Genomic DNA, 15,394 nt, shown 5'->3' on the forward strand with positions numbered 1-15,394 from the left:
ATTTTTTCAAAAAACCAACTCTTGGTTTCATTGATCTATTATACCTTTTTTTCTGGATTCCATATTGTATATTTCTGCATTAATTTTTATTATTTCTCTTCTTCTACTATGTTTGGGGTGCTCTTGTTGCTCCTCTTCTAGTTCCTTTGGGTGCGCTGTTAGATTTTGTATTTGCGCTTTTTCTAATTTTTTCCAATAGGCCTGGAGTGCAATGCACTTTCCTCTTAGGACTGCCTTTGCTGCATCCCATAGAGTTTGGATTGTTGTATTTTCATTTTACTTTGTTTCCATATATTTTTTAATGTTTTCTCTAATTGCCTGATTGGCTCATTTGTTCTTTAGTAGGGTGTTCTTTAACTTCCATGTTTTTGGAGGTTTTCCAGGTCTTTTCCTGTGATTGATTTCAAGTTTCATAGCATTGTGATCTGAGAGTGTGCATGGTATGATCTCAATTCTTTTACATTTATTGAAGACTGCTTTATGAGCCTGTATCTGATCTATCTTGTAGAATGTGCCATGAGCACTTGAGAAGAAAGTGAATTTCATAGCCTCAGGGTGTAGAGTTCTAAATATATCTGTCAAATCCATCTGGTCCAATGTGTCATTCAAGTCCATTGTTTCTTTAGTGATTTTCTGTCTAGTTGATCTATCCATTGCTGTAAGTGGAGTATTAAAGTCCCCTGCTATTAGCACATTCTTGTCCATAAGATCGTTTCTGTTTGTGATACATTGTCTTACGTATTTGGGTGCTTCCATATTCAGTGCATAGACATTTATAATTGTTAGCTCTTCCTGATGGATAGACCCTGTAATTTTTATAGAATGCCCTTCTTCATCTCTTGTTACTGCCTTTACTTTAAAGTCCAGTTTGTCTGACATAAGTATGCCTACTCCAGCTTTCTTTTGACTTCCAGTAGCATGATAGATATTTCTCCATCCCCTTACTTTCGATCTGAAGGTGTTCTCAGGTCTGAAATGAGTCTCTTTTAGACAGCAAATAGATGGATTTTGTTGTTTTATTCATTCTGCTACCCTATGTCTTTTGATTGGATCTTAGTCCATTTACATTCAGTGTTATTATTGAAAAATATAGGTTTAGAGTCATTGTGTTCTTTGTAGGATTCATGTTTGTAGTGGTGTCTCTGGTAACTTGCGTTCCTTACATTTCCATCATAGAGTACCCTTCAGAATTTTGTAGGGCTGTTTAGTGGTGATGAATTCTTTCAATTTTTGTCATTTGGGAAGACTTTTATCTCTCCTTCTATTCTAAATGACAGGTTTGGTGGATGGAGGATTCTTGGCTGCATATTTTTCTCTTCATCACATTGAAGATTTCCTGCCTTTCCTTTCTTGCCTTCCAAGTTTCAGTAGATAGGTCTGTAGCCACTCTGATAGGTTTCTCTTTGTATATTAGGGCCCTTTTATCCCTAGCTGCTTTCAGAATTCTCTCTTTGTCCTTATATTTTTCGAGTTTCACTATGATATGTCATGCAGAAGATCAATTCAAGTTACACCTGAGGGGAGTTATCTGTGCCTCTTGGATTTCAATGTTTATTTCCTTCCCCAGATTGGGGAAGTTCTCAGCTATAATTTGTTCAAGGACTGCATCAGCGCCTTTTCTTCTCTCTTCCACTTCTGGAATTGCTGATATGGATATTGTTCCGTTTGATTGTATCACTCAGTTCTTGAACTCTCCTTTTGTGCTCCTGGATCAGTTTATCTCTCTTTTTCTCGGCTTTCTCTTTTTCTATAATTGTGTCTTCTAATTCACCTATTCTCCTCTCTGCCCCTTCAATCCATACATTGGACACCTCCATTTTATTATGCACCTCATTTATAGCATTTTTTAAATTCATCACAACTATTTTTAAGCTCCATAGTCTTTGTAGCAATAGCTTCTCTAATGCCTTCCATGCCTTTTTCAAGCCCAGCAATTAATTTTATGACTCTTGTTCTAAATTCTTGTTCAGTTATGTTGCTTATATCTGTTTTGAGCAGTTCTTCAGCTGTCATTTTTTTCCTGGAATTTCTTTAGAGGAGAGTTCTTCTGTTTCATCATTTTGGCTAGCTCTCTGTCTCTTGTTAGTTTTAAAAGCTTGTTATGCGCTCTGCACCTGCAAGTACTGCTAAATTAAAGAAGGTTCATTGAGTGTCCAGGGCCTGTCCATTCAGGAAGTGTTCTTTAAATGGTGTCTCTTGGTCTCTCTTGTTGAGACGTTGGTTATTTTATTTCCCTACTCGTAGTGGTATTTGGGACTCTCCACCATGTGTACTTTGGCTTGTTTCTTGAAGTAGCCCTGGAAAGGAAAACAGACAGACAAACACACAGGGAACAAAGGCACACAAACGCAGAGACAAATCCAACAAACAAGCATACCGAAAGGAAAAGAAAAAGAGAAAAAAATTAAAAAAGAAAGAAAAGGGAAAAGAAAAAAAAAAGACAAAGGACAGCCTAAAAGCATAAAACCAGTATTCCCAGCTACAAATAAAGAGCAGGGTGTATGCAGTGCTGATGGAAGAGCATATACAAAGAGAGAAATCACAGGCAGGGAGAAAGCGAAATTGGACAGTGACAAGGCAGAGAGACTAAGAGGCTTAATTCAGAGAGAGAAAGAGGAGAATATGGTAGGAGGCGAGGAGAAAGAAAGAAAGGTAATGTTACTCAGAGAAACTATATAGTCTGATTACTTCAGATTGAGAGAGATAGAAAGGTAGTGGTGAAAGTGTAGAATATACATCTAGAGAATGGATTAAATGTGACTGTTTAAGCAAATCAATGACCAGAGTGTCCAATCCAGCAGAAGGGAGGGATATGAATGAGAAAAGGGACATTCTATCTGAATAGAAAGAATTGATCTAGAATTAATCACAGCATTGCATCCATATTGGTCTTGCCATAGCCTCAGTAAAAAAAAAAAAAAAAAAAAAAAGGCAGCTCTCTAGCGGGAATGGGTGTGGTTTGGTGTAGGCAGGTTTAGCCTCCATTGCGGTCCCACAGGTTGCTCCCTGAGGTCCTGCCTTGGTGGTTGTGGAGAGAAAAATGGCGGTGCCCCAGTCCCTTCTCAAACAAAGCATTGCAAATCACTCTTTTGGGTCCAATCTCCATATGCCACAGGCATAGCCAAAGTAGCCCATGTTCTGTGCCCCAAGCCCCGCCTCATTTCCAAGTCTTAGTTCACTCACTTTATTGATACCGCCTGAAATATAATTCCACAGACCAGGCTGCTTCCCAGCCGGGGACTGAGCTGGGAGAGTTGTGGAGCAGTTTCTCCTGGTGCCACCCGGGACTAGGGCACCCAGCCTAAAGTCAGCACCACAGCTAGGAATTGGATCACTTTCCATCCTTATCCAAGGTTTTTCTCTTCTCCAGGGACAGTTCTATGCACAGTTTCAGCCGCGGTTTCTCTTTCCCTTGATTCTCTGCAGCTCCCCTCAAAGTGGACTCCCACCCCTCCCTCAGTGTCTCCAGGTCTCTGCCAGTTTTTATCTTCCCCAGTTTGCACTCACGCACCTATGAGTGGACTCTGTCTCTTTTCCTCCCCGACTCCTGCAGTTCAGTGTCTTATGGCTTCAGGTCTTCTCTGTTTGAGAGATGGGGGCAAGGGAAATATATGGAGCTCCCTACTTCTCTGCCATCTTGCCTCCTTCTGTCTATACTGCAAGTATTGATGATGTGACATTAAAGACAAAGCTATGTGTCTCCATGGTGGGAAACAAAATATAAAACTATAACCAGTAAAGCCCATGATATCTACACAGTATTAAAGAGAGATTCATAATACATATAGAAATTTGTGCATGGGTCACCAGCTTTTAATGCTGGCTAGGAAAACATTTGTATTGAGAATGTAACCCTGCCAATTTCTTCCTCAATGTGCTGGGCAGTTAGAAGAAATGTTCAGGGCAGGATTTTAAGTTTGAGCTCAAATTCTTGTTCAACATCTTAGTAGTCATGTTTTATTGGGTAAATCTCACCCAATTATACTAGACTGTATAAAATATATAAAACTATATATATTTTATATATAATTTATTACATAATTATAATTTATTATAGTCTAGTATAATTTCATTGATAGATTCAACATTACTTACTGAGCACCTACTATGTGCCAGGGTTTTAGATGTTTAGGATATACCAGTAAGTAAAACAACCAAAAATACCTGGCTATTTAGAGTTGACATTCTAACAAGGGAAGACAGAAAATGAACATAATCGATAAGTAATTTATGGAACATGTTAGAACATAAGTGCTATGTAAAATTTTAAAATGTAAAGCAAAATAAGAGGATGTGAGCTGGTAGAGACTTAACTTGAAAGTTTATATATCATAATCAGATTTGGCCTCACTGAGAAGCTACCTAGTAGAGGAAATTAGCAGAAGATTGTTATTGTATTTGTTGCCTGTTGCTGCTATCACAAATGACCGCAAACCTTTAAAATTACAGATTTATTATACTACAGTTATGGAGGTCAGAAATCCAAAATGTATCTCACTGGACTAAATTCAAGGTGTTGATAGGGTTATTTTCCTTCCAGAGACTCTAGAGAAAAATCATTTCCTTGCCTTTTCCAGCTTGTAGATACCTACAGTAATGCCCTGACTTCTGATGATATCCTTTCAATTTCTACTTGTATCATCATATCTCCTCTGACTTTTGACACTCCTGCTTCCCTTGTATAAGGACCCTTTTAATTACATTAAGCCTACTAGAATAATCCATGATAATCTTCCCATCTCAAGGCCCTTAACTTAATCACACATGCAAAGTCGATTTTGCCATTTGTAATATATATTCAGAATTTCCAGGGATTCGGACATGAATGTTTTTGGAGGTTGTCATTTTGTTTAACACGGTTGTATTGTGAATATTTTCCTAACCAAAGAATATAAAGGCTGCTGGCCCTGTATCAAGTTCTCCTCTGCAAATCTTACTCTCCCCTCAACCCCACCCAGGATTCCCACACGTACTGTATCTCTATTCTGTTCTCTACTGTTTGTTTTGATTTTCGTTTCCACTAGAAAGACATGTAGAATCATCCTTGATATCAACGTGTAAAGGAAGTGAGGAAGTAAGTTGTGCATAGATTTGAGGAAAGACATTAAAGGAAGAGACAGAGTCAGTTCTGAGGCTGTAAGGCACCAGCAGGCCTGGCATGTTGAGAGAACAGTGAATGAAGGTGAGGGTGCCAGGTGATAAGGTAAGAGACATAATGGGGTCCTGCTCATGGGAAGCCCCGGAGGCCATTTTTATTGTGAGAGACCTGGGAAGACCATGGCAGTTTGATCTTCTGTGTGATATGCCTGGTGTGATTAATAAGTCATTTCAGGTCTGTAGGGCTATAAGAAAATCACCAAAGGAGTAGGTGTCCATTTACCTTGATCTTAGTCAATGACTGGAAATTTCTTTTCTTTTCTTTCAACTGCCTTGGTGCTACACTAAAAGGTCAAATTTTTACAGGTAAATGTACCATCTCCATAGGTAGAAAGAGAGGAAAAGACCCCTGCCCCAAAGCCTGAGCAATCAGTCTAGTGAACTGGCTTCATTCTTTTTTCCTTCTTCCGAGAACAGATGAGAATTCCCCTATTCTCCCTCAGTTTCAGGAAGTTCCAGGCAGTTCATAATACACACATACATGTGTTTTGCATATAGACCACGCAGAGACTACCAAACTCCTGAACTCTGGCTGGTCCCAGATGCCAAGAGTCAGAACCCCCCCTCCTCCCTGTTTACCCTCCCCCTACTCCTCCCCAACAGAGGAAGTAGCTTGAGCTGGAAAGAGCCTCTGTTTTACAGACTCATTCTTCTCTGGATTTCCTGCCTCCCCCGCCTGCCAAACCTCACTTCTGAAAAGCCCGGCTTCACCTTCTATGAGTCAGGTCAGCTGCGGAAAAAAACCTGATTTCATATCAGGCTGTAACGGATGAGCTTTTTGGTTGTATGTGGCCTCGGGCGGAAGCCTGGGCCTCCCATTAGTACACTCTGCCTTCGACTGCTGAATGAGAGCTGCCGAGGAGCGGACCAGAGCGCTGGCCTGCCCTGAAGCCCACGAGGACAAACGAAGCCAGTGTGCACTCCAGGGGTCCGGGGCACCAGGCTGTGGGGTGTTTCCTGTGTTCCCTGTAACCTGGATTGCTCATTATTTGATCATCTTCAGATGGGAGATGTGACAAGCTGGAGAGTCGTGGCCACTCCTGAGCACATGGACAGCTATAAAGGGCCTTTGTCTCATGGTCCTTCTCGTCATCTGGGCAGGAACCGGGGAGCAAAGGAGAAGGGAGGAAAAATCAAATCAGCCCTCCTGCTCCTCACTGAGTGGCTCTGGCACTGAAGAAGCACTCGATATCAGCCAGAATTAATTAACAACTGTGTCATCTCCCCTGTCTGAGTGGATAGCACTGTGACACTTGTTTTGTTACCCATTTTATCCGGAACAAGAAAGTGCTTCTTAAGCAGCAAAACACCCTACTGTATTATTTATTATTGTTGTTGTCAGTAGTAGTAGTTGAAAGGGGAGGAGGGAAAGGAATAGCAAATTCTCTTTAAAATGCTCAAAGGGAAAATAATGAAGAATGTTTCCTGTCAGAAGCCTAAAGAGTGTGAAATGAACTATTTTAGAAAGTCTAATAAATAAGGTAACCAAAATAGAGAAGTCAGGTGAATACAGATTTCATTAGGGAAATTTGAAGCCATCTACTTCTGATGAGTTTGGCAAGAAGTGGGAATATGTCAGGACTTTTGTTTTTGTTTCTGTTCTCTTAGAAAGACAGAGTGTTTGGGTAGCCCAGAGTCTGGGATACATGGAATGGGTTTATTGACAGCTCTGTCAAGAAGAGTACTTTCTCTTTTTGTCATTGGGCTATTGAAGGTACCACATACACAAGTAATATCCTAAATCTGCCTGCAAGTATCACGGAGATAGCACCACACAGCTAATTTATATATGGCTCAATGATGGCAAGATTTATGCACAGTAGTTTATACTTAAATACGTATATACACAGCAGAGCTATGTAATAGTTCTGTGACACTCATATAAGACTGTAAACGGACTTATGTGGTGGTTGAGATACATGTCATTCTATAATATATACAGAATTCTTACGTTCTAGCAATCTTCTTGTCCTTATATGGAATGCTGATTTGATTTTGAATCTTTTGGATTTAGATCTTTTAGAGGTGTTCACTTCATATATAGACAGAGTTAGCAACGCCCCCTTGTAAAATGATGTCTAGGATCTTAGGAAGGCATCCTTTATCTTTTCACATACTCTGATGGATGCTTTGAAATCCCATCACCAAACTGTCTTCCATTAAGATAAATCTTTTGATTCTTTTTCGAATAACTTTATCCCTAAAAGCTATCAGTCATGTACTAGTATGAAAAACCTAAGAGCAGATTTTTGTAGGAACAGGGGTAAGGAAAAAACAAAGGGGAAAAAAGCTCTCCAGGTTAGAGAGGTGAGGGTTCTTTCTTAGTAAACTCCAGGAGTTCCTAGCTTTGACAGAAGATAAGTCTAGTCCGAAAATATCACAAGGAAAAGGACAATTCCTTGCTAACAGACAGGCTAAATGACCTGATAAAACCATCACAGTTCAGTTTTAGATTACTAGATAGTTTTTGCCTAGATGAGTGAGTGAGTGAGTGAGTGAATGAATGAATGAATCTTGACCCATGGATGAACCACAATGAAAGAGGAACATTGCTGAATGCAGTAGGAGATGGGGGATCAAACATGTAGCTTCTTTGGTCTCCATTCTTTTAGCTTTCTTTAATCTTACTAGACATAGTTGTTCCAAATACAATTAAAAATAAAATTAACAGGTGGCTTTTTGATTTCAACAGACAGAGAAATGCACTTACCTCTAGAATCCAGAGCCTATCACTCCTAAGCAAGATCACTATCAACCATACTTTGAGACCAATGTTTTGTGAAGGTCTCATTCCCTAGGCCACCCACACAGAAACTGGGGAAAAAAATCCTTTGGAGCTGGTACATGACAAAAGTGATGAGAATTAGAAGACCAGCTCAGGGGCCCAGGTGATCAGAGACCCATAGTTACCTGAGTTGAGGTGGCAGCTTGAACCTATTACGCACATCATCAAAGCGGTTCCCGAGGTAAGGAGTGTCCACCGTCAGAAATATGGCCTTGTAACCTCTTTGTTCTGCCCGCTGCACTAGCTGTTTGGTGACCTCACGGTCCTTGTAGATGTACAGTTGCAGCCAGCGGAGTGCCTCCGGACTGGCTTCTGCCACTTCTTCAATTGAGGAAGTGGACCAGGAACTCAGCATCATCCCGGTTCCCAGTGACCTGCAGGCTGAGAAAGAAAGAAGATAAAGGCAAGCCCAGCATTTCCTCCCATTCCAAAGCCTTCAGGTTGTGGCTCAAGGAGTAGAGGCATCTACAAGAGCAATTTGGCAATAAGAAGTCAATTCTTTAAATAGTTAGAAATACGTTTTCTTTTCTACACTCTGAATTGATCTTGAAGACAAAAAATGAGTCAAATAGCCAAAGATGTACTATAGGCAGGGATGAAAAAATTGGGAACAACCTGAATCTCCAACCTTAGGGAATTGGATACACTGTAGTACATATATAAAATGAAAGGTACATACCCACTAAAGGTAATATGTTCATGGTGGTTAATTTTGTGTGTCAACTTGGCTAAGTGATGGTTCCAGAATTTGCTCAAATATATCTAGATGTTGCTGTGAAGATATGTTTTAAGGAGACTAACATTCAAATAAGTAGATTTTGAGTAAGGTAGATTACTCTCCATAATGTGAATAAAGATCATCTAATCAATTGAAGGCTTTCCCTGAGGATTCTGTTAGCAGACTGCCTTCACACCCATACTGCAACATTAACTCTTTCCTGGTCTCCAAGCTGACAGCTTACCCTTTAGGTTTTAGACTTGCCAGTGTCCACAGTGCATGACTCAGTTCCCTAAATCAATCCCCCTACCTTCATTTCTCTCTCTATGTACATATTCTGTTTCTATTGCAGTTTTAAAAGAATAATATTATTTGTGGACACAGAAAGAATTTCAAGATATATTTTTTAAAAGTCTACAAAATGACACATATAACATAATTTCACATTTGTACAAGTGTGATTATTCGTCTATAAACCTAAACAAACTAATGGCTAATGATAGGTTCGAGAACTACAGGTGAGTTTAATTTTTCTTCCTTTTTAACTTTTTAAATTTTATCTTCAAAGATTTTGTTAAAGGTGTATTTTACCATTTATGTTGTACTTTTTAGTATTATAAAATACATATGCTAGACATCCCAAGTACATAGCGGCTCCCTCACAAACTTTTGAGCAACATATCAAGAAATGAGCACAGTGAAAGTAAAAAATAAGTAATAAATTAGATAGATTCACCTAACCAATAATCTTAGAGAACTGGAAAGACATGGGAGATAAGCTTTTCACCAAAAAAACAGGTAAAAGACAGGAGAATTGGGGTCAGCTTTAGCAGAGGAGAAACTGATAACAATGTATGCCAAATACAAAACATGGCAAGAGATAATAATACGTAAAACTGACCATACGACCCTGGGTCATTCAATTTATCTGTGTGCTTGACATATATCAAATGGCAGTAAAAGTAGTTGTCCAAGTGACCCTCCTTGGGTGATGCTGAGGTCAAGTGATGTGCTGTTCAAGACACTACTTTGAGAAGCTAAAATGCTTCCGTGCATTTTCAAATTCCCCTTCAGTGTTTGTGAAAACATAGTGTGTAAACACTCCCCCAGAATTTCTAGTTCAGTAGGTCTGAGATGGGGCCTGAGAATTTGCCTTTCCAAGCAGTTCTCAAAGGTGCTGAAGTTACCAGTCCCCTGTACCACACTTTTTGAAGTTTAAGTAGTAGCAGTATCATTTGATAGTAAAATTCTAAGGTCACATGGTAATAAAATGGATTTTGTTTTGGATAAATGTTACTTTTCCTATGCCTTTTAAGGTGCTTCATTCCTGTTGTTCAGATAAAGAAGACCTAAACTGGAAATTATCTTGTCTGTGGGTAGCTAATCTGTTCTCTCCAAGTGTGACTTAAGAATTTCTCTCTCAGGAGGCTCATGTCTTGCAAAACATTGTCACAACCTACATCTTATTAAGTAATAACACATATGAACATCTAACACATAGGAACATCTAGATCACTGTCTGATTTTCATTAAGATTTATAAATATGGAAAATAGCTCCAGGTCACCCACTGCTGTTCGGAAGGAACACCAGGGAACATTGACTGGGTCAGAATCCCCTAACCATCAATTTATCACAGAGAAACTATGTTCTGAAGAGGATGTGATCTAACTAAGGTCACACAGAAGTGGAGAGCTGAGTGGGATGAGAACCCAGCATGTCTGACTACTTCTACATGGCAAGGATCTTTCTAGATAGAATTCTCAGATGCCCAAAAGACTCTCTGATATTAAGCATAGATAAATGCATTTCCCCATCCTTCAGGACCATCATCCCCAACAGGAGCAGGTTTGCCATATACCTTAAGGCTACTATCATGCCAACAGCCCTGAAGGTGTGGAAATGGAAACCAGGGATAGGGCCTGACACAAACTGCCAGTACAGGGTCTGGCTACACAAAGGGGTTCAGCCAAGAAAACCATCAAATGATAGAACATCTTTTTGTAGTTTATACAAAGGCATCATGTAGATGAGCAGCTCTTCTGTCAACAAGGATCAAAAATCCTCAAAAAGGATCTCCTTGAACTCATAAAAAAACATCTATAGACACTCCACAAAGACCATTAAAATCATTGAGCTATCAAACTTGCAAGAAGTGTCAACCTTCACAAACACTTTGTCTTCTTCCCTTGGGTAGGCATGTCCAGAGAAAAGCGAGGCCAGTTCATGCTTTTCATTTCCTGAGTCTACTGCTGTGATACTAATGGCTCCTGATGTTACTGGTGTTCAATGTTTATTTTTCAATGATTAATCATATCGGGCTGAAATTTTGAATTAGGGACCTTTAAAATTCAAAGTCACCAATGCTGTAGGCATTTAATAAATATTTGGTGACTTAATGAATTTACTCCAAGAGAGTCTCCTGGGTACAGAGAGAATTTCAGAGCCTATGCATACTCAGACATACTATGAATTGAAGCTAAGATGTTACTCCCAGGAGAGAACAGGAGCAAAACTTGGAAGGTTTCATGCTCCTTAGAACATATATTACTGCCCACTGTCATCCCCATTCACTTGTGATCATGAAAAAAAAAAAAAAAGGACAATTATTGATTAATTACATCCATGGTTTTCAACACAGTTTTATGTTTGAAAGAGATAGGGCACCCTGGGATTTTGCAAGGACCATTCAGAGAGACAATCACAACTTTGCCTGTTAAAATATTGAAACACTTCCATTTCAATTGGCAAATAGCCATGGCTCTGAAAGAAATGACCCTCCTTCTTGAGTCCCTTCATTGTGGCATCATTCTTTTCTCTCCTCAAGGAATCTCTGGACTCCCACCCTTAAAAGCTAGAAATTTAAATGTTAATGCCTGGCAGAGCTGGGGGGCATCCATAATGTTGTTAGATCACTAAAAACCAGCATCTGAGCATCTTTTCTAATCGGTTAAAGTCTTTCGTTGTACTGGTTGCTAAATGTTTCAAATGTCATTTTTTTACCTGATAAATAAAGAAAATACCCTTCTAGTGCAATTGCTCTTTGGGGACAAAAACTACAAGCTTTTAAATTTTATAAACCACTTGGCATAGTCAGACTTTGTTATAAAATTCTAATTAGAGTTATCCTAGTCTAGTGCTTGAAAGCATAAATGTTTCTGAAGCCCATTTTCTCTCCATATTCATTTTCCACAATGAAACTCTGACCTGCTCTCAAAAGCTGCAACTGTCAGATTTCACTTTACAAGGGACAGTGGTCCACTTGCACGTGGCCCTGTATCCAGCTTGTGGTGTAGCAACAGAAGACTCCAGTGTATGTTGCAGTTTCATAACTCCTCGCAAAGTGGAGATCACATCTGAGGTGGTAAAGACAAGGCCTGGCCCTTGCCCAAGATGAAAGTCCCTAATGTTGATCCAAGTCTAAAAATCTTGGCTATCATGACAGTCAGCATATCCTAGAGATACAATATCCAGGAGGATACACCATCAAGTAAACACTGATCCCATATGACATCCCACAACTCTGTTTCCTTACCTCCACTCACTCCCTCTTTTATCATCCCTAAGATATGTTTTCAAGAATAAACACCTAAACTTTTAATGCTCTGGATGTATTCAGATTTTTATTTTTTCCCCCTCTTTTTTATTTAGAGGCAGCAGTAATACATTATGCCATTGCTATAAAAATGCATAAGAAATACACACACCCACATCACAAAAACAGACATTAGTAAGATTGTGGACATTAAAACATCAAAGATAAGGGGACCTGAGTGGCTCAGTTGGTTAAGCGTCCAACTACGGCTCAGGTCATGATCCCCCAGTTTGTGGGTTCAAGCACTCGTCAGGGTCTGTGCTGACAGCATGGAGCCTGGATCCTACTTCAAGTTTTATGTCTCTCTTGTGTCTCCCTCCCTCTCTCTCTGTCTCTTCCCCACTCATGCTCTGCCTCTGTCTCTGTCTCTCTCTCTCTCAAAAATAAACACTTAAAAAACTAAAAAGCATTGAAGATAAAGTGCCAGAAATGACCTAGGTAATAATATGTATTTCTTGAAAAGACAACAGAATATAATAGATTGAGAAACACAAACCTGGGCTACTGTCCTAGGCTGGCCGTCCATGAGGCACACTTCATCTGCAAGGTTTGTGAACATTTTCTGTGTAAACTTTGAAGCCATGTGATTTTCAAGGGTTAAGTGAGAGAATGCCTAACACTATGTGGGAAAAGAAGTCCTAGGTATCCTTATAAATTCCAAATTTTGCCAAGGACCTGGATTTCTTATCATTATTCATAATCTTCTCCATACCCAGCTTTTCCCAGCATTGGTTTTGATGATGAAGACACCATTCCATTCCTCCTTGCAGAGACAGTGTTGAATTCTCACTCCCTTAAACAAGAAAGCTCTCAAAGGAGAGAGGAATCTTTTCCAGGACAAGGAACTCTATGATAGGGCTGATATAGGAAGAGAATATCAAAGCAGATAACTCCTACATTCCCAGAGTGTACATTCCTTTGGAAAGCCAGGGACAACACAACAGCAAATAATCCAAGAGGTGAAACAAAAACATGCCTTTCCCCACTCCCCATCTCTATCCCTTAGCTGTCTACAGATTTCCAAGGAGGATCTGCAGAGTAATTGTCAGCATTTGCTTAGTAAGCCAACAATAATAATAACTGGAAGAAGAGTTTTAAAATTCTCACTACATTTTCCCCTGCTTTATTTGCAATAAAACTGTAAGTATAATAATATGGAAATAAATGCATTTAATATCATTGTTTACTATCACCCACAACCCCATCCCTCCCACACTGGCTATGGGCTAATGGAAAACATTGGTGCATTCTGCTTAACAGAATAAAAGTTATCCTGGAACCCACCCACAACAAAGTTTCTTATTGGAGTGAAATCTCATGCTCTATGCTGGGGAAATGCTACAAGGGTTTTCAATAATCTGGTATAAGATGTGACCTTAGTCAAATGTAGTTCTGCCTCCTCAAACTGCCATTCAGTAGAGCTAACTAAATTTCCTGCACTATGGAACCTGTAATCAACTACTGAGGCTTATTTACATCAACTCATCTTACATATCAGTGCAACTACTTTCGGAGTTGATACAAATCTTAAGCTCCAATGTATAGTGATTTAATTGGGCTAAAATAAGTAACTAGCTTTGAAAAGTGGCATAAACTGGCAGAATTCTTTGTATGGCTAAGAAATGTAATTGCACTTGTACATTTTGGTATTTCCGTCAAGCAAGCCTTAATGAAAATGGTTATTTCTTATCTAGGTAATCTGGTTGTAGAGGAGAGAAGACAGGAAGCCTACTGAAGACTTAAATTTTAGGGGACACTAAGCCTGTCTTTCCAAGTTCTTTAATCAAAAACCACTTTGTACACATTTCTCTCCTTGGTTTTGAGTCACCCTGACATCAACAGGCTTTCAGAAGATCTTACAGAGTCTTCAGGTGGGAATAATATTCATGCTACATCCAACACTGTTTCACCTTCAAGGATTTAAACTATGCCATTGGCTGGGAGCTACCAAAACCTTTCATTCTAGGCTCTGTCCAGTGCTTCTCAAGCTTTGATGTACATAGAAATCATATGAGGATGTTGATAAAATTTAGATTCTGGCTCAGTAGTTCTGGGTTGGGACCTGAAATCTGGCATTTTCAACAAGCTCCCAAGTGATACTAATGCTTTTGTTTTGTGGACTATACTTTGAGAACAATGAGGTGGATATTTTCTTTCCCAAGGACTCATTCAAGTTCATTGGACATAACTGATGACATGAGTAAAGCTAGGACCTTATAGCAAACTGACCAGCGGTGGTAGAGTAGGTAGTGTCTGGCTCCCAGCTTGCCAGTTGGCAACATCTTGCCAATGAATCTGTCTGTCTTCTGCATTGTTGTCCCTTTGAGGAGGGCACAGGTAAATTTGCCATGTTTTCTTATTTCTTATGCATTCATCCCTTGTTTTAAAATCAAGGAATAAATTGCATTACAGTAACAGTCCCTTGTCACTTTTAAACATTATCTCACATATATATACATATATATACATACATATATGTATGTATGTATATATGGAGAGAGAGGGAGCAAGAGCAAGAGAGCACTCGGGCAGAGGAGTGGTGCAGGGGGAGGGGTGGAGAGAGAGAATCTTAGGCAGACTCCATGCTTAGCATGGAGTCCAACTTGGGGTTCCATCCCATGACCCTGGGATCATGACCTGAGCCGAAATCAAGAGTTGATGCTCAACCAATTGAGCCACCCAACTGCCCCATTATCAGACATATTTTAGAACTTTGCTTATCTAGGACTTGCCCAGCTTCCTAGATTTTAGGTCATAATCAAAAATAAACAACAAAATAAAAATAAAATATCAGAAGATGAGGGAGAGGGAAGTTACTGAAAGCTGAGATAGTTTACCAATTATAAAATAACATCCAAATCTTACACATATAGATAGGATGTTGAATGACCAAGTAAAATGAAAGTTTATCATGCTAGGCTTGATTATAATTATTATAATTATAATAGATTTGAGGATGACGTTGATCCACAGTTACCACCACCACCACCACAACAGAGGCAATTGTAAACTATTAGTTATTAATGGCAGCAAATTTCTATTATTTGAAACATTAATTCATGCGGGTCAAATCCTATTCCCAGATTAGAGCAGAATGGTTAAGCAATGTGCTACTTTGGGTCCAAATTATTTCTTTGAAA

At 39.4% G+C, this 15,394-nt stretch overlaps 1 protein-coding gene across 1 annotated transcript in view; it reads right to left on the reverse strand.

Annotated features, from left to right (window-relative positions):
- The window catches only part of HAO1 (hydroxyacid oxidase 1), a 53,789-nt gene that overhangs the window by 21,900 nt on the left and 16,495 nt on the right, over window positions 1–15,394 (reverse strand). The window contains exon 3 of the mRNA XM_077749148.1: window positions 8,068–8,323. Coding sequence (XP_077605274.1) covers window positions 8,068–8,323 — 256 coding nt within the window. The remainder of the gene's footprint in view (window positions 1–8,067; window positions 8,324–15,394) is intronic.

Source organism: Crocuta crocuta, unplaced genomic scaffold (genome assembly GCF_008692635.1).
Source record: "Crocuta crocuta isolate KB4526 unplaced genomic scaffold, BGI_CrCroc_1.0 scaffold407, whole genome shotgun sequence".
Taxonomy (NCBI): Eukaryota; Metazoa; Chordata; class Mammalia; order Carnivora; family Hyaenidae; genus Crocuta; species Crocuta crocuta.